General features: G+C 42.3%; 1 protein-coding gene across 3 annotated transcripts; it reads left to right on the plus strand.

Moving 5' to 3' along the window:
* nlgn3b (neuroligin 3b) lies at positions 1 to 18695 on the plus strand. 3 transcript variants are annotated; one of them, XM_030438157.1, is made up of 7 exons: positions 1 to 498; positions 4999 to 5672; positions 7961 to 8020; positions 8905 to 9054; positions 9917 to 10102; positions 12619 to 13408; positions 16622 to 18695. In XM_030438157.1, the coding sequence occupies exons 2-7, from the start codon at positions 5192 to 5194 to the stop codon at positions 17415 to 17417; spliced, it is 2463 nt and encodes an 820-aa protein (XP_030294017.1). In that variant the 5' UTR covers positions 1 to 498; positions 4999 to 5191; the 3' UTR covers positions 17418 to 18695. The 3 variants fall into 3 exon arrangements, with proteins under 3 accessions (XP_030294017.1, XP_030294018.1, XP_030294019.1); XM_030438158.1 differs by lacking the exon at positions 7961 to 8020 and having other exon boundaries at positions 2 to 498; positions 16622 to 17417; XM_030438159.1 differs by lacking the exons at positions 1 to 498; positions 4999 to 5672; positions 7961 to 8020 and adding an exon at positions 8052 to 8252.
* Positions 18696 to 23784: the final 5089 nt, after the last annotated feature.

Here is a 23784-nt window from a genome sequence, read left to right on the forward strand (position 1 = left end):
CTTATGCCAATTAAACGTAACGCATTCGCTCTTCGGCGCGCAGGGTCCGCGCGCACGCTCCTTGCGCACGCTTGTTTATCTGGTCAAAAGGTAGGTGGGCTCCGCTCGGGCATACAAAACACGCGTGAGTGTGCGTGAGTGCCGTCCGGGGTTAAGGTGGTCACTTGATGGTTTCTAAATTGGGACTCGGTCGGTTTGTTGGAGGGGGAATTTAATGCACTGGCGTATCCCGGCGGTTGCCTAGTAACGCGCTGGCAGTGGGCGCTCCATTAAAACCGTTGGCGCTCCTGACCTTGGCGTCGTGAATGCGCAAAGCACACAGACTGTGCAAAGCAGGAGATAAGAGTAAAGATCCGTGTGTTTGATACTGAAACCGGGGGAAATATTACACACACAGCCTGGTTGTCTCGCAGCCAAACTGACTGACTGGCTGGCTGGCTGGGGCACGCTATGGAGGAGATCTCGACATGGAGCGCGTATCGGCTTGTGTAAAAGCAGGTGAGTTAACATAATGATTCTGTTTTTCTTGTTGGTCTTCCTCTCCGTGGGACGAATCTTTGTTCAGATTGACCACTCACATCTGGACTGATTGTTCTAATCAAAGCGATTGCTCGCCGATGAGAGCACACTGTAGCATTTTGCTGGCTTGTTATTTATTTTTTCTCCATGTTTTTTTTTTTTATATATATATATTCAATGTAACACCGTCCTAGACCCAGATTAAACAAGCTCCTCAGTCACAACGTGAGGCAGGCAGCGCACACACACACACATACACACACACACTACAGCAGTTTTGTCGATGCTATCTGGGCTGTGGCTGAGGTTTTTTTTTTTTCCCCCCTCCGTGGATCTGGATCCGATCCGTGCATTCATTTAGGAAAAAGCGCCGATCATTATGTAGAGAGCTACCTGCATGTTCCTCTATAAGGTAGTTTTCCCCTGCACCAATCCCCGCACCTCTTTATTGCACTGCTAAAAAAAAAATAAGGGGGATTTGGGGAATCCACTAAAAAACGCTTTGGATCCACACACACACACACACACACACACACACACACACACACCAGTCGAAATTACAAGGGCATTGAGAAGCCCAGTGCTGCTGTGTGACATACTAGGCTCCTCCACAAATGCTTTTCATGTTAAGGGCCCCCCAGGCAACCAGAACACTGATCGATAAGATGTTGTCCCAGAGATTTTTATTAGTGCTTGGAATTGGTGTTGAATTGTGCGCCTGTCGATGATGTAGGTGGGAGACAGACGTGATTATAGCAATCATTCTAATAGGTCTGTAATTGAGATCAAGTCAGTCAAACGGGGATTAAAGTGTGTGGGTCCCAGGAAATCCAAGTCTGCCCACCGCTGTGATGCATAAACACCTGGCTGCTGCTGCAAAGTAGCCCATTAGAATAATATGTAATGGTTGTAAAAACGCTACGTTTCTCCCCCCACTGATTTACTGCCAGCGTTTTCATTGACGAGAAGTATTTCACCCATTCCTCTCCAGTTGCCATCTTAAATTGCCTGAAAACTTGCAGTGTATCAAACTTGACTGAGTGATGGCTCTCTTTTTTTATTATACAGCCCATTTGGTGCGAGCGATAAAAGCTTTTATCCACATCTGTCCCATCGCAGAGCAGTCACAGGAAGCGTGCTCTGCAGCCGAGGGTAGCATTGGACAATCTGCAGCCCTAGAAAGAAAAATAAATAAATAGATAAACGATAAGTAAAAACACCACCTCAGCTTTGTTCCTGTGATTTAAACTAGAAGTTTTGATTTGATTTCATGTAGCATCAAAAAGCAGGTCCACTGAGGCTGATTCATGGGTAATTTAAAAAGGAAATGACGCTTATTTTAAGAATTCATATTATCCCCTTTGATCTCACCGCAGCCCCAGCATGTGTCTTATTTTTTACTGCTTGAGACAACTAACCAAGTCTGATTGGTGCTACCGACTCTACAGCTCGCCATGCCACTAATTTGACAATTGCTGCGGACTTCACAGCAGGTCGTGCGAGCAGAGAGGATTTATTTTTAAAAAAAAATTCACTTCCAGATGATTTATTATCGGTGTCAGTTTCAAACCAGAAGATGTGGCCCGATCTACGAAAAAATCTGGTTCTCTATCTCCCCCATTTTAACGTCTCAGGAGCCGTACATCATTGTCACAGACAGTAACAGATAGGGGATGGTGGAAGACAGAGTCTTGTCCTTTTTGGCCATGGGGAACATTTATAAGCCTTAATTAATAGAGACGAAGCTGGCCTCGGGCAGAGATGTACAATATTACTCAAATGAACCCCTGTGATATCGCTCTGATTCGTCCCATCCTTTAAAAAGCGGGCAGATCATAATGACGTTGATATCAGGTAATGTGCTGCTGCTGCTGCTGCTGCTGCTGCACACCTGTGGGAGGGAGAGAGAGGAAGAGAGGATGAGCTGCCTTTATTGGTGTTTACGTTTCCTGCTAGTGTAAACAAAATGCTGCAGGGAGAGAGGAAAAGCCAATGCACCACATCCATGGCTAATTAGTTTCTCATATTAGGAGGAAGAAGTTGTCCTCCGCCTTAATAGATGGGTCCATCAGTTTGAAAGAAAGCTGTTTAGCAGCAGTCCCTCACTATGCTCCAGGCAGCACTCGTCAATAAGTTTGATTAGGTTAACAAGCTTGTTTGTGCTTTGTTCACTGATGAGCCAGTGAGAATCTGATGTCGAGCCCATTATGCTAACTGCTATCCAAGACTACAAGGACCGAGACAGGATGTATTATGGATGACAAAGTAGTTAATTGGAAGGAGCACAGCGCGGTTTGCTCGGCGTAGTTCTCCATGGGTGAGCACAGATTTGAGACCTTATTTGACTTACAGTATGCACATGTGATTAGGTGTGAATATGACACTTGTGAATCAGTATCACTTCACATCGCACACACTCTGGCGCCTGCTGTCGGGTTGGAAAACAGATCATGTGTAAGCAAAGCGAAAGTTTGTGTCGTTGCTTTAGACAGTCTAGTATTACATATCGTATTATATTACCAGACACCATATCAGATCCAACATCAAGGAAACTTTCACTTAGAAATAAAGACAAAATCCAGTTAAATCAAGTTTATATATACACAATCGTACATGATACAAAATAAAGTGGAGCTCAGCTCAAAGATGAATCGAGTTGATCAAATGAAAATTTATAAATGAAATAGATCAAATAAAATAAAACGTAATGGTCAAACAATAAGGCAGTATAATATTAGTAACAAGTTTCGGGAAAAATAAATGATAAGACCAATTAGGGCTGCAAAGATATCGTATTTTCACGACATGATCAAGGGATCAAACAGGTGAATGCGATATTTATAAATAATACATATCTAAAAAAAAAGGAAAAATAGAAAAGAAGTGAAATCTATTTTCAACCTTGTTTCCTGTGTGTTATGTCTGTTTTTGTAATAAATTACAAGAATTCCCCTTAAACACCAAGTACAGGGAGGTGGAGAGAGGGTCAACCTTAAAGACTAAATACTACAGGGAATATTGTAAGGGCAACCAGATGAACAAAGGAGCCACAAGAGTTGGGGTTTTAATATAATATTCCATGTATTTATAACTAACACAATATCAAGTATACATTTTTAACATCAGAGTGCAAAACCACTATAACCAGAACTTAATAAATGCAATTCAAAAGGTTATGATGACATTAGTGTCACATGACAATAAGGAATTAACAGGACTATTTGTGGCTTCCATTAATAAGCAGTCATGTGGTATTTATCAATACTTTATGTTACTATTAGTGGATTCAGTGTTTGAGCTGATGTCTTATGAGCATAAAAGCCGAATTAGACAAACCCTAAACCATTTTTGTTTTACAGACTAACCTTTCAAATCAGGAGATTTGTTTTAATGAAGGTGACAAAACAGCATCTGAATGAAGCACTGTGTCGCTGCAGAGGCCCTCTGATCAACAAATCTTGTTCTCAGGATTGTAAGAAAACACGTTTGTTTGGTGCAGACCCCGACAAATGTCACGTCATCGCGCTTTCATTGTTTTTTTTCTTAAGTGCAAATGGTGATTGTGATCCAGAAAATGATCATTCCTACAAATATTGAGGCTTATGGCAGCTGAATATCTGTCAGTGCATGTTTTTTTTACCACGTCATGCAGCTCTAGTTTGCGTTGAAAGATGTGAAGAATTGAAAAATAAAAAACGGGAAAAAAAACCTGTCTAGACTAAAAAGAATCCTCAAGAAGAGGTGTTAGAGGATCCGCTTCCTCTGATATTAAACCCGAATGGTATTTTGCTGTCTTGGAGCCTTCCCCAAGCCTTTTCAATTAACCTGCAATTACGCTGCATTATGAGGGGCGGTTTGTGCAAGTGTGGTCCCATCAGACATGTTTCTTCCGAGATACCTCCATTATGTGACGGACAGCGTTGTTTAAATGTAAGACGCCAACACAATACAAACACTCCCCTATCATGAAGCGTGATTTCTGCAACATATTGAAAGCAGAGGCATCGCGATCAAGTCAAGATATTCGCTTCCCACTGTGGTCCTCTTCAATCCCTCTTTCGGCGCATATTAAAGATGTGTCTTTCTCTTCAGTTCCCTGTTGCTTTTACGTAAGAGGAGGGGTGCTTAACACCTTTTATCTTGAGATGTTTTTCGCAGCATCACTCCAACATCACAGCAGATGGATTTATCAGATTCCTCCGCAGATACACAGAGATCAGTATTCAGTGATTTGTTCATGTCAATGCATAAATTTGTTCTTTTGAGACAGCAATTTATCCCGAAAGGTTATTAGCGTCCAAGTGTTACAGTGGATGCGGCTGATATTAAGCTTATGTAACAGTATGTATCTAGAGCCCCAAGATACAGAAGGGATATAATCCTTTTATCCAAAGTTATTCAGTTATACGGATGTGTTGCACTATTTTGACATCGTTTTGATGTGTTCTCATTTCGTTTTTCTGATCATCTCGTTTTCAGATTTGTGTGCACTGCAATGAAAAGAAGTGGAATTGGGGGCGTTTCATACCTGGCTGAGGCGCATTTGGATTTGGTAACGGTCGGAGCCGAAGGCGCAGTGAGTGATGTCTGTTTGACAGGGTCAGTGCAGAGGGACTGAGCGGACACTACAGTGTGCATTAGTGCTGTGCAAGGGCACTGTCCTGCCCAGACCATGTGGCTGGCTACATTTAGAGACCATCTGTTGCCTGCACACCTGCTACATCAGCAAGGGACTGTAACCATCACCCACTGTGCTCTTCTCTGGTGGATACTATGTTCCTGCTGGTCATTCACGAAGGCAACAAGCCAGAAATTCTACCCGACGGTGACCACCCAGTTCGGGAAACTGCGAGGCCTCAGGGTTCCTGTGCCCAGCGAGGTGCTCCGGCCCGTTGATCAGTATTTGGGGGTCCCCTATGCCGCTCCGCCTGTGGGCGAGAAGCGCTTCATGCCCCCCGAGCAGCCTTCCTCTTGGTCAGGTATCAAGAATGCTACCCACTTCATGCCTGTGTGCCCTCAGAACATCCACAACACCGTGCCAGAGATCATGATGCCCATATGGTTCACCTATAACCTGGACACAGTAGCCACATACATTCAGGATCAGAGCGAGGACTGTTTATATCTAAACATCTACGCTCCGACAGAGGATGGTGAGTTGGTGTGGTAAAGTGGACGGCAATGACTTTCCATGTCCATTGATCATTCTTATGGTGGCCCCAAAGTCGTCATGCAACCCAAACGGCAGAAAAAAATGTTGCCATTGAACATCGCTGCAAACCATGGATGTGTGACATTTGTACATTTCATATTTCCACGTCGTAGTCCTGACGTCTCTTAAAGAATATCTACTTCTGTCACCACAAACAGGGTTGGAGTAGTTCCGACGTCTCATTAAAAATATCCGCCTTCGCTGCCACAAACTCAAACTTGCCAGATGAGAAAATCAGCTCCTATTTAATCTGGCGTATGTGTCTTCAGAAACCTTGATATGATATGTAGGAAATATACAAATGTGAAGTCATTCGTGGTTTGCAAAAAACGTAAAATGACAACATTTTATTCTGGCGCCCGGGCTGCGTCCTGCGATCATCATAAAGCATGTGTGTGACCACTGCTCGTGTCATTGCTGCCGCCAAGGGCTAATTTACCATCCAAAGCACCGTCATCATTGTTTTTTTACCTGTTGCAGTCATATTGTAACAATCATGTTCCCATTGTTAAACAGGAATTTATTGATATTTAGGTAGCCATGGTAACTGAGGTGTTACCCGGATGCCACTGACTATGTCGGATACACAAACTGTAGAGAGGGACAACTAAATGCTTGTTTCCGTGACATTCAGTGAAATAATGCTGAGGTAAGCTGTTGTTCAAGTGCCGGTCTACCTAAACTAAGCAATAATTTTCAGCTTTTAAAGTGATGAGCGTAGCATATTTGGCTGTCACGGCCGAGCATCAACGTAATCCTGAAGAACGACTCAGAAAAACAGGAAAAGTTAGCATGCCTCACTCTCCGTGTTTGTTAGGAAATAAAAATTTATATTTTTTGCCAACCTCTGCTCTGCTCAGACAGTGTGTCTGTTGGGGGCCAATTAGTGAGGTACAAGAGTCAACTCCTGTCTGTTGCTCGCCGAATTCCTCCCCCTTTATTTGTGTCTAACACAACAGTGAAATGAACCAGCCAGGGAACATTTTGTGTGTCTGCTGTGAATCCGCAGATAAGCAGAACTGTGTAATACCACAATGGTTTCTGTATCTCCTCCAAATCTCAAGAGTTGACAAACAGATTTCTCTAATTCGGGCAAGTTCAATACACCAATTAAACACGGGTTTTTTTTTTTGAGAACACATTTCCTCCCTCCCACAAGCATTCAGGCTAATACAAAAAATTCAGCATTCAAAGTTGGACCGTGTTCAGCTTTTGTATGTAACATGCCACTCTTTGACTGACTTTTCTATGGTAGCGTAGCAACAACAGATAAACAGCAAGCTTGAGAGAGGTAGCGGACCAAAAATGGTGCAGCCCACGTTTTTTGTAGAGTCTGAGTGCTGCCTAAAGCCCCCCACCCTGCCGGCACACAAACAGGTTAATTAAATTTCTCATTTGCATCTCACTGAAAAAAAACATAACCCATCACTTCTATAGGTTTGTATTTCTTCAGACTTGATCATTGTTTATTTAAAATGCACCGGAGGCATTGTGTGACTTCATAATTTGTTCCACCGATGTGTGAAAACCCTTCGCTGTTTCCCATGCCCGCTCATCTCCCGTAGTCTTTTTGCCATGTCAAATTCAAGAGTGTGTTTCCCAAATTCCCCACTTCCTTATATTTATTTTGGTGTCCCGCTCAAGTCAGAGTTGATAAATTATTCATCAGCAAACCATGCAGCTCTTATTCAGGAGCTATCCTGCTGCAGTTTACCTGAAAGAATTGACAGGGGTTTTTTTTTTTTTTTTTGTAAAGATATAATTGTCCAGAGAGATGAAATGAATCAGGAAGATGTATTACCCCAGTCTAATCCGAGGCAGCTGGGTCAATATAACAATACGGATAATAAACCATGCGAAGGTAACAGTGTGTGTGTGTATGTGCGCATATACACACACTGTGCCATTTCCTAAAAATATCTAACAAGGAAAAAAGAATGTGTTTGCTTGATAAAATCTGAATCCCAAATGCTGATTAACGCGTAACTCTAACTGGTAATCGTGTCATACATCTCCAAAGATTTCCCATTTTGTCAGAAAGCAATTACAGGGATCTCACACTGTATGTAAATGGACTAATCTTATTTCTGCATATAATTCAAGGATTCCTTTTTTCTCCTGATTCTGTCAGTTTGATTGGAACTATATATTAAACAGGAGGCACAGTGAACCATGCTATTTTGAATTCTGTACTATTTTTTTTTTTTTTTTTCCTCATGTGAATCCCAGGGAGCCAACACAGGAAAAAGGGGGCGGCTTTCTCACATGCTGAGACTCATATATCTGAAGGTATTTTTTTTTTTAAGAGCTCAAAGTCTTGATGCATGGATTCTTTTAGCTGTAGTCTGGTGGATGGAGATCTTACAATCCTTAGTTTTTTTACTTTTACAGAGGAAGTGCGGGGGGGCCCTTTTATTTTGAGCGGAAGGAGATAAATGTTGTTTTTCTGATTTGATGATTACATAAGTTTGCCGCTGCTGCACCTCCTGTCTCGAGCTGAGCGTTGTTGCAACCCTCCTCAGTAAGTGCTCCTTCTCTGCTTCTCCGCACATTGATCCTGAGAGTGCATTATCTACTTATCTGTCTTATAGTCCCTTTTAAAGACAGTTGCTAGTTAACATAACAAATTGGTCTGCAAACATGAAATATAGATTTTTCTGCTCTTATTGAACTTCCTATTTTAGCTCGCACTGGAAGATAACAGAGAGCTCGGTGTAGCGCGGTACTTGCTCTGCCAAATGCCTTTCATTCTTGTGCATGCTTTTGTATGTTGAGCTGTAAAAGTCCATCTTACAGAGTGAATATCTGAGGAGAGATCAAGCCATCAATACATTTTTATTCTCTTTCTACCTCTGTAAGCATTTCAGATGTGCTACAAAGTGAAGAATGCTTGGTCGAGCGCTTACGTGCAACCGCTGTTGATTATATTTGACCTTTTTATCCATACGCCCCTGATCAGAGTGTATTCACCATGCATTTTCTGAATGTCATTACAGCTTCCAACCAAAGGCCTACCACTGCTTCTAAGCACCTTTTTCTAAGCACCCATATCTCATACTGAGCTCATACTGTTGATATAAAGTTTTATAGTAACAGCGCTCTATTAATTCTCTGTGTCATTACTGTTGCATTTGTTTGCTCAGCGTGTGTGTGTGTGTGTGTTGACGTTGCAGATATAAGGGACTCTGAAGCTCGACCCGTGATGGTCTACATCCACGGAGGCTCCTACATGGAGGGCACTGGGAACATGATGGACGGCAGCGTGCTCGCCAGTTATGGGAACGTTGTCGTCGTCACGCTCAACTACAGAATTGGGATATTAGGTGATGACGGCGTCCCTGTGTGGTAACTTTTGATGTGGTGTCGAGCCCAGGTTTGATCTGAGGGGGATAAACTGTCCCTCTGGTCATTTGTTTCCACCTGTGCTGCTGTTAGCAACCCATAAAAAAAGAAGCAGAGACGTGAGAGAAGTAGTCTTGAAAATATAGGCAAAAGGGATCTTGGAATGGCGGATCTTGATCTGCATACAAATGTTGCCTTCGGAGAGAAAAGCGATGCAAATACGTATCGCGTCCCGTCCTTGTTTTAGACCCCTTGCGAAAACACAATGTATCTTCCTTTAGATTGATTTATCTAATCTGCAAAAGATTATCAGCCTTTGCCATTCTTGACAGAAAAAAAAAAAAGAAATGATTTGAATAGACAATGGAGGAATGTCGCATTCACAAGGTCAGGAGATTGTCGTTTCCTGTGTTTAACATTCAAAACAGGGCATTGTTTAGATGGGACCAGACAAGGGAATAAGTAATAGGATCAATTGTGAGAGCAGCAGTGACCTCTGTTTGGTTTTATTAAATTCATGTAAAGAAATAAGCACAAGAGGAGGATTTATATATTCATGCACTTCAGATTTTATGAAGTCGCTCACAAGGAGAGGGTTCAGGTTTGATGAGCGGCGCCCTGATCTCTTCCTGAGGGGCGCGGCTGCGTGGAGACTATTACAACGAGGTGACTAAAGCAGTCGAGACACTGTGGGAGAGAGCAAAGGCATGTTTTCACTTGAGGGGAAACAGTGTCAGTTCATTCAGATGCCCTGCTGAGCTACAACTTTAGATCAAAGCTGTGACATATATTCTGTAGATCTGTTCTTCAGAGCTGGGTCTGTTGTCTGTCTGTGAACTTCAGGCTTCCTCAGTACCGGTGATCAGGCAGCTAAAGGAAATTATGGGCTCCTGGATCAGATTCAAGCTCTCCGTTGGATCAGTAAGAACATCGGTTACTTTGGAGGGGACCCGGGTCGCATCACGGTCTTCGGATCCGGAATCGGTGCTTCCTGCGTCAGCCTGCTCACTCTGTCCCACCACTCAGAGGGTAAGAATCCGCCTTTCGCCATCTCCGTTATCTCTGAGGTTGTCATTAATGCAATCATTTAAGCCGGGATTTAAGATTAAATTTTTTCTCAATCATATTAATTTCTTATCTCGACGATGTCACTGTTAGTTTTTGAACAATACGTTTTAATCATTTTCGAGACTGTTCTTTGTTTCAAGCGCAGCTCTAAACGGTCTGTCTGGGAGATGAAGTGTTTTGATATGGGAGTAGGGTAAAGGGGGTGTTCGTTAAGTAAGTGATTGCTTTTGTTCCCCTTTACTCAATCTAATCAGCCTAAAAGCTTTGCCTCTTAAAATGTGAAGCTCTTCAAGAAGCCCACTGGCATTAGAAAGTTTTCACCGTGTTGTCACGTTCACCTGTGTCCCACTGTTGCTACCATTCAGACTGACAAATGTTTTAGTTTTTCAGCGACAGATTTATTTGCCCTCTTTTTTTTTTTATATCCCAAATGCACTAAACTATTTTAAAGTTTGTCCAAAAAATATAAAACACCTTTGAAGGTCACCTGTGTAGGATTTAGTGGCAAGTGACGAAGAGGGTGCAGATAGCAACTGAACAACCTACAGTAAAAATACACAAGCCTCCAGACCTCCTATAAGTAGCTTGGTTAGACTTTTTTTTTTTTTACTTTATTCCCAGTTTACAGATGTGTGCTAGCTGGCCACAGTAACATTAACCAGTGTTTGCAGCTCTTTGAATTTGAGTCTATGTGATAAGTAGAAAAAATGTGTTTTCCTGTGTTTTGTTTAGTTGCCTCTTCCAAAGCTGCTATAAGTTTTTCAACCCCTGTGTTCTGGGCTACTGTAGAAACCTGGCGGAGTTGCAGAGGACCCGCTCCCTCAGTAGATATAAAAGGCTTATTCTGTCGAACAAAAACACAATAATTCTTAGTTTCAGGAGATATACACTAATGAAAACATAATTATGAAAAATATGTTCCATTTCTGCCAGTAGGTTCACCTTAATCCTTCAAAGTGGACCTTCGATGGTTTGCATTGGTCCTCTGTATCTGCAAATCCTTGAGTGAAGACACTGCTTACTACAGACAGGGTTGGTATGCGGATGAAGCTGGAACACACAAAAAATAGACCTTCAGATATTTTCTGTGAAAAATGGAAGTTTGTTACCTCTAAACCTTACTTTATAAATTGGCACCGCTTTGGTTGAAAATTGCACATTCCTGTCCAGCTTCCGCAGCAAAGTCATGCTACCAACTGTTTTTATATTACTTATGAAATGACAACATATATCATAGAAACCTGGTATCTGGTATCCATCAACTGAAAAGAGAAATGCAACCTATGTCCCTTTGATATTGTGCCATTTGGCAAACACTTATTCGAAGCTCATTGCAAGAATCAAAGGTGCCTATTTCAATATGCCTGGCCCACAGGGAATTGAACCTGTTATCTTTGCCCTATTGTTGCCCTGGTCCTCCCGTTGATGGTGGACAGAATCACAAGAAGGGCAGAAATTGTGCGTTTTCATCAATGCCAGGGACGCTGCGGCAACTGTCCTTTGTGAGCTTTGTATTTGATGCCCTCGCTCGGCTGCAGCCAATGCACAAAGACCTCCGGCTGTCTTTGAAGTAGAGTAGCTAGCTGCTGCCCTAAAAAAATTTTTTTTTTTTTAAATAAATGACAGCAAAGGAGGGAGAAAGTGACACTGTCCCTGCACTCCTCTTTCTCCAGCGACTGCTATGCCCTAACCTCAGCAGAGTATATATTTTTTTTTTGAGTTGATACATATCAATTGTCATTTTTAGGTGGTAGATACAAAAAAATCCCAAGAGACAGAGGTGACGCACTGCATATAAACAGTTCGACAGAGCGGCGTGTTTACTGTATCAACATTGAAGGATCGGGGTTACTGCATATTCAGCTCCGTGCACAGACCCTCCGCCGCGCAGTTGGCATCAGCAGTCTATATGTAAGCTATACTGTTTGTTAGACACACCGTATTAACGAGTCTACAAATAGCTGGTGTAGAGAACACCTCCTCCGAAACAGTGCTGCAAATTGATTATTCATTTGACTCGCGCTCACTGCCATCTGCATACAGTAACGACACCTCGCGTAAAAAACGGGATCAACTGAGAAAAAACAAGTATTTTTGTTTTTGTCATTATAAAAAGCAAAGGAATGAACCAACATCCCATCGCCAGTTCATCTCTTCGACCAGCTGCTTCCCCGAGCGGCTTCTCATCAGCAAGGCTCCACTGTCTGCCTTTTTCTCGCTCTCTTTAATGCTTCATCTCCCTGGCTCGTATTCAAAGTGCATCACATGTAGGCAGCAAACCTTTGATTTTTTAATTGTGAATAGCAATTAGTGTAAAAGTGAATCATGTATTTGCTTGGGGCGGTTCGGACTGCTCTTAATGTTCATGATGAAAAACAGTAGTTATAATGATGATTTGTTGGGCCTGAGTACTAACCACTGTTTTGTTGGCTTCTGTTGTCTCCTGTGTGTTTTTGCTCTCAATTGTGTGTCCCAAGGTTTGTTCCACAGAGCCATCATTCAGAGCGGTTCAGCACTATCCAGCTGGGCTGTTAACTACCAACCTGTCAAGTACACCCGCATGCTGGCTGAGAGGGTGGGCTGCAACGTGCTCGACACCGTGGACATGGTCTCCTGCCTGCAAAAGAAGAGTGCAAAGGAGCTGGTGGAGCAAGACATCCAGCCTGCCCGATACCGCGTGGCTTTCGGTCCCGTCATTGACGGAGATGTCATCCCGGACGACCCAGAGATCTTGATGGAGCAGGGCGAGTTCCTTAATTATGATATAATGCTGGGTGTCAACCAGGGAGAGGGACTGCGCTTCGTGGAGAACGTGATGGACCTGGAGGACGGCGTGTCTGGCAGCGACTTTGACTTTGCTGTGTCAGACTTTGTGGACAGTTTGTATGGCTACCCAGAAGGGAAGGACACGCTGAGGGAGACAATTAAATTCATGTACACAGACTGGGCTGACAAGGACAACCCGGAGACCAGGAGGAAGACCCTGGTGGCTCTCTTCACCGACCACCAGTGGGTGGAGCCCTCAGTGGTGACGGCTGACCTGCACGCTCGCTACGGCTCGCCTACATACTTCTACGCCTTCTACCATCACTGCCAGAGCCTGATGAAGCCAGTGTGGTCAGACTCGGCACATGGAGACGAGGTGCCGTATGTGTTTGGCATCCCGATGGTGGGCCCGACCGACCTGTTCCCCTGCAACTTCTCCAGGAACGACATCATGCTCAGCGCCGTGGTTATGACTTACTGGACCAACTTCGCCAAGAGCGGGTGAGTAACAGCAAATCCAGGCACGACCTAAAGTAAAGCTTGACATGAATGTGGCTTATTTACATGTAGTGGCGTTCTCATCAGTATCAGTGTCATTCGGATTAAAGGATTGTGGGATTCAGCCTTCAAGATAAAAAACTTCCACAAATGACAAGAACTTTTTTATATATTCTGTTAAGTTGTGTACAGGTGTGTTCTGTCAAGTGCTGCAGCTCTGTGTTGCCCCTCTGTTTGAAACGCTCTGTTTTAGCTGCTGTCTCTTTAAGGCCCCGCCTCCTGAATATCCAATCTGCTCTGATTGGTCAGCTCACACACACCTGAGACAGCACCACTAACAACAGCAAATCAGCTGTGCTAAATCAATTCTTATGTGGCAAACGAGCCACAAGGCATAAAAAATATACAAATGTGTGACATGGTGACGTAGTGTGATGTCACAAAGTCACGGAATTAAAGGCAAGACTTCTAACGAGGCATTTCAGGAGCAGTATATACTTTGGGGGAGAGGAGCTTTCATTGGAGTGGACTTTGGCCCTTTTCACTTTCAAGATCTTTCACATGCACAAGAATAAACATAAAACACTGAAGGGAAGGAAAAAAAGAAATAGTACAATGTAGGTTTCTTTTAAAACAAAGAAATCCGTAATTTTGCTCAGGGTGACAGTAATTTGGTCGCTTGTTGCTACAACTTGCCGGGAAATGTATCTTGAATCAAATTTAATGGATTACCTCATCTATGAACATTTCTGTCACATTGTGTACATTTTCATCAGTAATGGTGATTGTTTATTAATAAAGACAACAACTCCCATGATCCCATGCAACTTCCAGATGTCATCAAACATGTTCTGTTATGTTAACCTGGACAAAGGATAATACCCTCAGTGGCAAAAAAATACATACGGTGTGTTTAGGTTACCTTATCTCCTTTGTTAGTTGACAACAACTTGCAACATGTAAAGTGCCGCCTCAGTTTTATCGATTAAGTCAATATATCAGCTGTACCATTAATACTCAGACACGTCCTGTAAGTCAGGTCTGCCTCTCCTTTGCTCGAATAGATTTGACCTCACCATCCATGTAAAGAACCGTTTAATTTTACACTCACATAAAAGGGATGCCTCACTATATTGTCACATTAAAAAATGAAACTGTAGATTATATAAAACACGCGGCATCAAATGAGAGCTGTTTCTTTTTAAATGCCACGTTGTCTCTGTCTTAATGAGCCAGTGTAGGCATCTGTATCACCTTTCTTTACACACATAACAAAGTTTTATTACATTGGCCAGACTTCCTTAAGGTGATTTTTAAAATTTACAGCTTAATTCACATAAATGTTTAAAGCACTGCTTAACAAAAAGGTTGTGCTGAAGAGGAGATGGGAAGCAGTGGTTAAGACGTATTCCATAAACATCTGCCGACTTTACTGTGAGAGATGCCACAAATAATCAGATCAGAGATGTTTACACTGCATATACATGTTTGCCGTACATCACTGTCTGTACTAGATTTGAGTATGAAGCCGTCGGAGCACTGTTAGGCATTTGAACTTTGGAGCTCTCTTTCCTTCTGACAGTGTATCTGTCAGTGCATTTGTATCAGTTTTACAGAGAGACAAAACATACATTTCTACGTATCCGTCTCTTTAAGTTTCCTTTTATAGGTTTCTGTTAGGCATCTATGATATATGTATATTGGTTAAATATAACAAGGAGTGACATTTTAGAGTATTTAAAGATGACTGGATATGTTTTTCAGCTGAACCAAGTTAAGAGTTCATTATCTACAACAGGCTATGGTCTGATGTTGACCTGATATTAACCTAACACTGACAAGCTCGTGAAAAACATGCTGTTTAAAGTGCAACAGCTCTGCTGCTTCCCCTCTGACAGCTTGTTTTGCATCATACAAAAGCAAAGATTTGCAGAGTGTTTTTGAATTTAAGAGACACCAAAGTGGGTTTCACTGCCCTGCTGCAGTCTTCCCGCATTTTGAATGCACGGCTGCAGTGAGTCTTTGTGGATGATGACCGCAGGAGTAGGAGGATGCAAAGCACAGGTCACTGTAGGCTGCTGTTCTTATCGAGTAGGGATGAGTGAATGCTGAGCCCTTGAGGAGAGATGGCGATATTACATTGTGTTGACTTCCCTTTTGGCTTCTGTTGATGAAGTTCTTCTTGTATTGTTTCTACTTCTACATAATTATTGAGTAAACACAAAGATATCATGTTAAAATGTGACTTTTATAAGAGTGAAATTCATACGAAGCCCATACGAACAGTAGTTTCCGTTCTTAAAAGTCTAAAAGAATGTACACATTTTTGTAAAGTAAATTAAACATTCATTTACATCTATGTATAAACTGTGCACTTAGTGCTGACTTGGAGTTGGCGTTGGCACTATCGACCTGGTCAATTATCAGATCTTGATGCAGGATGCAATCTGCGGAGTAACTAGTAATTTGGTTAGCAAATGAGAGCACAACATTTGCCTCCAAATGTAGTGGAGTGAAAGTATAAAGTAGAATGAATTGAATTACTCAGGTAAAGTAGAAGTAACTCAAAGATACACTGAAGTACAGTACTTGGGCCAACGCACTTTGTTTTTCCATCACTGGCAAATATATGCTTTGATGCCAGCGACACATTTCGAACATCTGGGACAGACTGGGAAAGTCGCTCAAAAAACACCTGTTTGGAACATTCCACAGGTAAACAGCTTCATTGATAACAGGTCATGGTTTCATGATTGGGTCTGAAAGGGGCATCTTCCAAAGACTCAGTCAGCAATTTTTAAAACACATGATTGTATAAAACTATTTTGATTTATGTTTTACACGGCATCTCATTGGGGTTGTACCAAGGTCCGAGAAATGCGGTCAAAATCCTTATCACAATATGCATGAGGATATTTTATCAGCAATGATGCACGTAATCTTCGGCCAAATTCAAGCAGAAGAAAACAAAAAAATAAATTGTATTTCACTGGGTGTCAAAAGAAGTTCAGCAACACATTTTCTAATAATTACAATGTGTTCTGACCCATTGATCATTTTGAAAACAGTATTCTTATCTCGTTATCTTAATAAGACCATTTCATTGCAATATGATGATATATTGAAACTGGATAAACAATAATAATAATATTCAGCTTTCCTCCAACCTTATTTGTCCATTGGTACTCAGGTTTTCTGTCTTTGCTGTGTTTGTAGGGATCCCAACAAGCCAGTGCCACAGGACACCAAGTTCATCCACACCAAGGCCAACCGCTTCGAGGAGGTGGCCTGGTCCAAGTACGACCCCTACGACCAGCTGTACTTGCACATTGGCCTGAAGCCTCGTATACGTGATCACTACCGCGCCACCAAGGTGGCCTTCTGGAAACACCTGGTGCCTCATCTCTACAACCTCCATGACATGTTCCATTACTCCTCCACCACCACCAAGGTCACTCCTCTGGATCCCACCCAGGCCAACGGTAAGCGAGCCGGCAGCACTGGCCGGCCTCCTGTATCCACTGCCCACAATGATGGCGAGGGTGGGAGGGAGATGGGTCCTCTGATCATGCCGAACCCGAGAGATTACTCCACAGAGCTCAGTGTCACCATCGCTGTAGGGGCCTCATTGCTCTTTCTCAATGTCCTGGCCTTCGCTGCTCTGTACTACCGCAAGGACAAGCGCAGTCGGCAGGACACATCCCAGCAGCCCAGTCCCCAGTGTGATAGCAAGGGGAACAACGTGAGCCACACCAACACTATAGACGAGACCCTGTCGACCCAGAGGAACCAGTGCGAGGCCCTTCACAATCCCCTTCACGTATCGCCAAGCTTGGACTTCTCACTCAGCCAGCGCCGCTCCCCTGACGACATCCCCCTGATGACACCCAACAACATCACTATGATTCCCAACTCCCTGATGGGCCTCTCCAACATGAGTCCGTACAGCACCTTCCCCGCCGGTTACAGCTCTGCAGGCCTGCCCAGCACCCACTCCACCACACGGGTATAGCCTGGCAGCAGGCGAGAGGAGATGTCCGAGGGGAACTGTGCGTACGTAAAACACGGAAATGTAAAGCTGTATTTAGGATGTGTAGGTACAATAGGGTTGAATATGTTCGTTCTGTCTTTTTCCAAAGGTGTACAACCGCCAACATCCTGCCTTTTGCTCTCTCATAATAGGAAGTCTTAACTGCAGAGTCATTTTATAATAATCATTTTCAGAGGCAGTCAAAAAAGATAAAAAGTGCATTTCATTTTCCACTTTGGCTTTTTTGGAACTTTACCTAGCAAGAACTTAGTATAATGTTTCTACAGTTGGATTTGTATGGGAAGCTTTTTCTTACTCTGTGATATCTATTTTGATCTCGTGGAACAAAGTGACATTCAACTCGTGGTGGACGGAGATGAGATCTAGGAAGAGCTGAAAAAGCAGTATTATTATGATTATGATTATTATCAAGCTATTTTATACATATTTCTCATGGTACATTGCTTATTACGAAAATGTATTTTTACTGTAATTACTTTAAAAATGCCTTGTAACTCGCTCACTAAGGATAACTGTGGAGTCATTGCAACAAACGGATTGAAATTTTACTGGTCACACACGTGGTGAAAATGTATCCAAAATATTTCTATCTGGTAGTGCAAAAATATAGCACTCGCATGTGTGTGTGGGTGTGTGACTGGGTGTGGGTGCGTGGGCGTGTGTGTGTGCTGAGAAGTGCGCCACGAAACTGTAAATTAGCCATTGTTTAAAATTAACCATTCAGTTTTGCATAATGTAGTGTTGTGTAATCTATTGTAGTCTATTTGAGTATCCTTGCAATACCTTTATTTCACGTGTCTATACTTTTGCTTAATACATTGTAGGACTATAACTTCTGCTTCACTCTAAAAAATAGAATTGCTTTAAATGTGTTTTTCCTACTCAAACCGCCTCATGGTTCTTTTGGCTTGGCTTCTTTGTACAGAATAAACTTAGACCTACATTTTATTTGTCGTTTGTTTATGAATACTGTAAGGTCTTCGGAAAGATAAATGTAATTACATTGTAATTGTATGTATACCAACTCAAGTATTCACATTTTAACAAGGAGTTTCATGAAACCTACAGAATATGGCTCCTTCTGCGAGTGGTTTGGACCCCGGTGTGCGTACCGAGATACATCCAGGGGTCACTCTTTACTGAACGGACATGATGGACATGAAGCTTTGATTTCTTTGAACCTATCATAATGTTGTTTAATCTAAATGAGACGGCTATTAAAAGACTTTTGGATCTAAAGATGAGTCTTGATGAATGAAAGGTTGGGATGTGATCACACTTTATTTGCATAATGATGGTATAATAAGTAGCCACACTGTTTCAAGGGATATTTATAAATGTGTTCATAATACATGAGAGTTACACATCGGAGTCTACTTAAATGTCTCAGGCAGTGCCACTGCCTATGCGAAAAAAGTTGTATCAAGCATTTTGAGGCTCCAGAGGGACCTTGTAAAAAAGTCTGATAAATCGTTTGGAGCTAAAACTCTGGAAATTAATCAAATCTGGGGGTGCTGAGTTGGAAAGAAGTGAGTTTACCAGACTTCTGCAGCCTGTCTCTCTTCTCGGCTTAAAGCCAGTGGCTCAAGGATACATCAGCTGCTACCAGCACAACCGACTTTCTGACTGAAGTGTCAGTGGTTATGTGGCAATGTGGGGTAATGTAGGCACCAGGTTTTGGGAAAGATGATGAATGAATGGAATAAAAAAGGGGGCTCCCTTAAGCTTCACCCACTTAAGCCCATAGTTGCATACATGTATAATTGTCATTTTCCAATGATTACAAAAAATGTTATACATGAGTGTACTTGAAAATGGTCCTTCCTGTCACAAGATGTTGAGTACATGAGCCACCTTCCTGAGAGCAAGAAAAAGGTGATTTTCATATAACAATGATGGGTTTTTATATCTTGCCACTATCAATGCTAGAATTGTATGGCATAGCTCATATTAATCCACAGGTGTTACGCCTTTCTGTGATACTAAGCATTCCAGTGATTAAAGGCATGTCTTTCCCAATGTTTGCCACCATTCAGTCCTTCTGAGCCACCAAACAGTGGTTTCTGGTTATAGGCTATTAGCTGCTAGTAAATGCACAAGAATATGGATAATGTCGAATATTAATATTACAAGAATAATGTACCATTTAAAATATGGTTGGGTACTTCTAACATTATGTTTAGTAACAATACAGTTTGATAATGATAGATTTAACATTTTGCTAACCAGCATTACCACTTGTAACTGGTAACTTTTAAGCTGTTAGCTTATAAACTTGCATTAGATAATGCTGACTGCGTTGCACTGTGGGGTAGACCAGAGGGACTTAATGATATCAAATACAGGGTGAGGAGGACATGTTTGACACTTTAGTCCATGAACAAAAAAGTTTTCAATGGAATTGTTTTGCAAACACAAACCATTTTAAATAACTTCCAGTGACCCCCTGTTGCCATGAGAGGTAACTCTCCTTAAACAAGTAGTTCACTAGCAAGGACCTTCAACGAGATACGTTTAAACGATTTATTATGAACGAAAGAGAAAATGAAAACGTTGAAGATCTTGGTTCTTCGAGCTCTTCGAGTGCGTTGTGGTGAAGCTCTGTAGAGAATCCGCCGCCGCACTCGGGCAGCAACGGACCCCCTCATGGTCCTACGAAGGAGAGAAAGGAAAGAAGAAACAGGGAAAGAGAAATTGGGTGGGGGGGAGGGGCGCAGAATAAGAGAGCGAAGACGAGGAGAGGGTCAGGTGGTTATTTATAGGAATATCGGAAGTTGGCGCTGTTGAGGTGTGGTCCTGCTCCTGAAACTTCGCCATATAAGCTTCAAAACAAGTGAAAGGGACAAAATAATTTCCTCTGAGTGTTGTAACTTTATGCAGTGTTTTTTATTACTTAATAATAAAGTGAAGTTAAGTTTTACCACTATGGCCTTAATTAATCTGGTATGAATGGTAGGCTAGTTTCTGCTAGTTAATGTTAGCTAGCTTCTGTTAGTTAATGTTAGCTAACGTTAGCTACCAATTGTTAATACTGTATGTAAGTAAGTCTTGCTTTAAGTGGGCCAAATACAAGAGTCAGGGACATAGCGAGTGCAAACTTTGTATAGCAATATTATAATATCAGTAACAGCTTGTTAGCTGTCATGTTCACTCAAGCACTAATGAAAACAGATTTGTTACATTATACAGCCATCAAGTTACTTATGCATGAAGGAGAAGAAAGGCAAGTTCTGAGTCAAGTCAGAGCCATTTAGCAGCAGTTTGTGGTCCTTTTAGTCCAGTTTTTCAACTCAGGTAGCCATCTTGGCTACAATCCGGGGCAGTGATTTCAGGCTAACACGAATCACAACTGCACTTTTCAATGGTCACCAAGACATAAAAACTGCTTGAACAATATCACCAGTCAAATCTGATAAAACATAATGGAATGAGTTTGCCCAAAAGTAAGGTTTAAAACACTTTTTTCCCACTACTACACATGCGCATGGTTTCGAGACACCAGCCTTTTTACGTATTGTTACAGAGTGTATGAATAACCTCATCTTTCTTGATAATCCTGTTCATTAGTTTGATATCCGCCTCTTCAATGATTATAAGAAGTCGGATGTTGAGACAAAAAACACAAAAAAGACAACACTGACACTCCCTAGATACTCACAAATGTCCACTTTTGGTATCTCACTGAGTATCTTTATCATCACCAATAACTTCATGTGTTACTAATGACGACCTCCAACGACAACACATATACTTTGTCCATCTTTTCATAATGGTCCATTCTTGCCACTCATTGCTGCTGTAGTTTTAGGGTTAATCTCTAAAAAAAATCCTGGACACGGTGCCTGGTGGCAGTCTCCCCAGGCTTCAAACGCGCAGCCAGCAGAGTCTGAGATTATCACGAAAGACAATCAAACACGCAAGCAAACAAACACCCTGCTGGAGAGCTGCTCGGTCCTCCCTCCAACTTCATCATGCGGCAAAACAAATAATTTAGGCCCTCACCGCAGGAGGTCATTGCCATGCAGTTCACTTCTGACTGAGCCTGGCGTGTTTTTGTCCTCCAAGTGCTTGTTTGTTGGTTTGTCTGACGCCTGTTTGTGTGTTTTGTCGCAAGATAACCTAACGCGCATTACCATAACAGGGACAGAATGTGGTGCAAATATTTTTACAGGGCCCCCACATCCTCCCCCGAATAAACACACGCGCATTACCGCTTTTGGTGCGTAAATATTGGCGAGTGTATCAATCACACGGCAAACAAAGACGAGTCAAAGATAGAGCGCTGTGTGTGATCACACATACACAGTCACATACAGCGCATTGATGGCAGAACCACAATATAGTCCCTTGCTGTCCATGATATAGGCGCCATTTGATATCTGATTATGCAAATATATAAGCATGCGTACAGTATTTGCAGCTAACTTTAAAGCCTGGAGAGAAACATGTTAGTTCAACGTCAGTTCATGCATCAACTGACGACTGCCAGGCGGTCTTATTATGTGTTACCCAATAATTCATCACCCGAGCCGCTCACATCCCCGATCACCATCTGCATCGACGTAGTTTATTCATAAATTAACGAATTTGCTCCCCTCTTGTCACCCAGGCTTGCGGGCCTCTTAGACTTGTCCTCCCACCTAATCCCGTCCTTTGATTGTCAACATTATTGCTAATTCACATCTCCCGAGTAAAGCTGACAACCGTTCTGCACACTCACATACACTACAGAGGTTGATTAATGCTCCTCTTCTCGTCCCCCCACCCTTTCCTTCTTTCTTTCTTTCTTTCTTTCTTTCCCTCTCTCGCATTGGATTTCTCTGAGATTTCAAAGGCGTCATTCCTCTCTGCTCCTCAATTCAGCTTAACGAGGCCGGTGTCATTAATCCTTTCTACATACTAATTACTTGATCTGTTATTACTTGTGGGTTTCTACTAGACAAAAGGCTCCGATTCAAACCAAACAATTTACAAATCCAAAGAAAAGAGGGGTGAATTTATGCTCATCAACGGATCAGTGCCTCAAATGTCCTGATTTTCGAGGGGACCAGATGATGGTTAGATGCAGCCGTTTGAGGGGCAGGGGCAAAAAATATATAAAGGGCACCAGCTGTAGGTGCTAGGAAACCAGCACACAGGAAGTCGTGATATACTTTTAAGTGAAGTGATGGCAATTCAACACGTTTTGTCCACTGGCAGAGCACCCTTGAGTAAACTTTATCACATTCTGTCCACTGGAAGGGTTCTCTAGAGGGCGAGGGCACTTTGCCATGTTCTATCCACCATAGAGCTGACAACTCTATGGCCCCTCTATGGTGGAGGACACTTTCACAGAGTTCATTTATGTTTTTTGGATTTTTCGAACATAGGGCACCAGGGGGGCAAGCTGGTTAAATGGACGATCATCAGGCCTCTCTGGTAAAATGGCAGCTGTAGCTCCTTTAGCAAGTGACTGGTACAAATATTGATTTCATTTAGTGCCATATAATAATATGATTTGTGTCTTCTATGTCAGTTATTTCCATTTTTGTGATGGGCATAAAATGGCAGGCAAAAATAGGATGAGGGGCTTCTCCCAAAAAAAAAAAAAAAAAAAAGATAGCATGGTGTTTTCTCCCGCTCGACACTGGCTCCTTTGTACCGATCCCAGCTTTGACATCAACTGGGTCAAACATGGGGGAGGGAGGGAAGGAGGGCAGCAGCTGGACCCGACCGTCAATGTCACCCTTGTTAGTCAACTTCATCCATGTCAGTCACTGGCGTTTCGATTTATTTCGCTCCTTTGTCCGTGCACACCTCTCATCTCCGTGATGCTGCTCCGGGGGACCCTCAGAGTCGTTCATTGTCGTCTAGCATGTGCATGCGTGCAGCCACACGACACATGCATGTTGACGATAGACAGATGAGGAAGACGCATGCTCCGAAAGAATGTGCATGATAACAAACAAGAAAAAAAATGTTTTATAGTGGTGTTAGTTGACTAGCATTGTGCATATTAAACTAAAAAAACTGCACTTTTGGCCTTGAAGATTCAATATAGACATACTCCAGATTGGCCAAATTGTATAAATAGATTTTAATCTTCAAACTTTGTGGCTGATACATTGTGTGAGTTTCATGTGCAGAAACTCCCATTCTTACCAACATATTTAAGTGTGAACAAAGAAAGCCATAAGTATAGTCAAAAATGCTAAAAACACATTAAAATACCCAAATACCAAGAAACAAACTCATATTGGAATTTGTGAGCCGCTCTCTGTCCCCAATCCTGGACCCACGGCTCCATAAATAATGACTGGCAGCTGAAATGGGACTTTGTGACTTTAAG

Source organism: Sparus aurata, chromosome 13 (assembly GCF_900880675.1).
Source record: "Sparus aurata chromosome 13, fSpaAur1.1, whole genome shotgun sequence".
Lineage (NCBI taxonomy): Eukaryota > Metazoa > Chordata > Actinopteri > Spariformes > Sparidae > Sparus > Sparus aurata.

Coding starts and splice junctions, on each gene's coding strand:
- nlgn3b (XM_030438157.1), top strand. CDS start 5,192: ATGTGGCTGGCTACATTTAGAGACCATCTGTTGCCTGCACACCTGCTA. Junction 9,055..9,916: donor CTACAGAATTGGGATATTAG/GTGATGACGGCG, acceptor TGTGAACTTCAG/GCTTCCTCAGTACCGGTGAT. Junction 10,103..12,618: donor TCTGTCCCACCACTCAGAGG/GTAAGAATCCGC, acceptor GTGTGTCCCAAG/GTTTGTTCCACAGAGCCATC.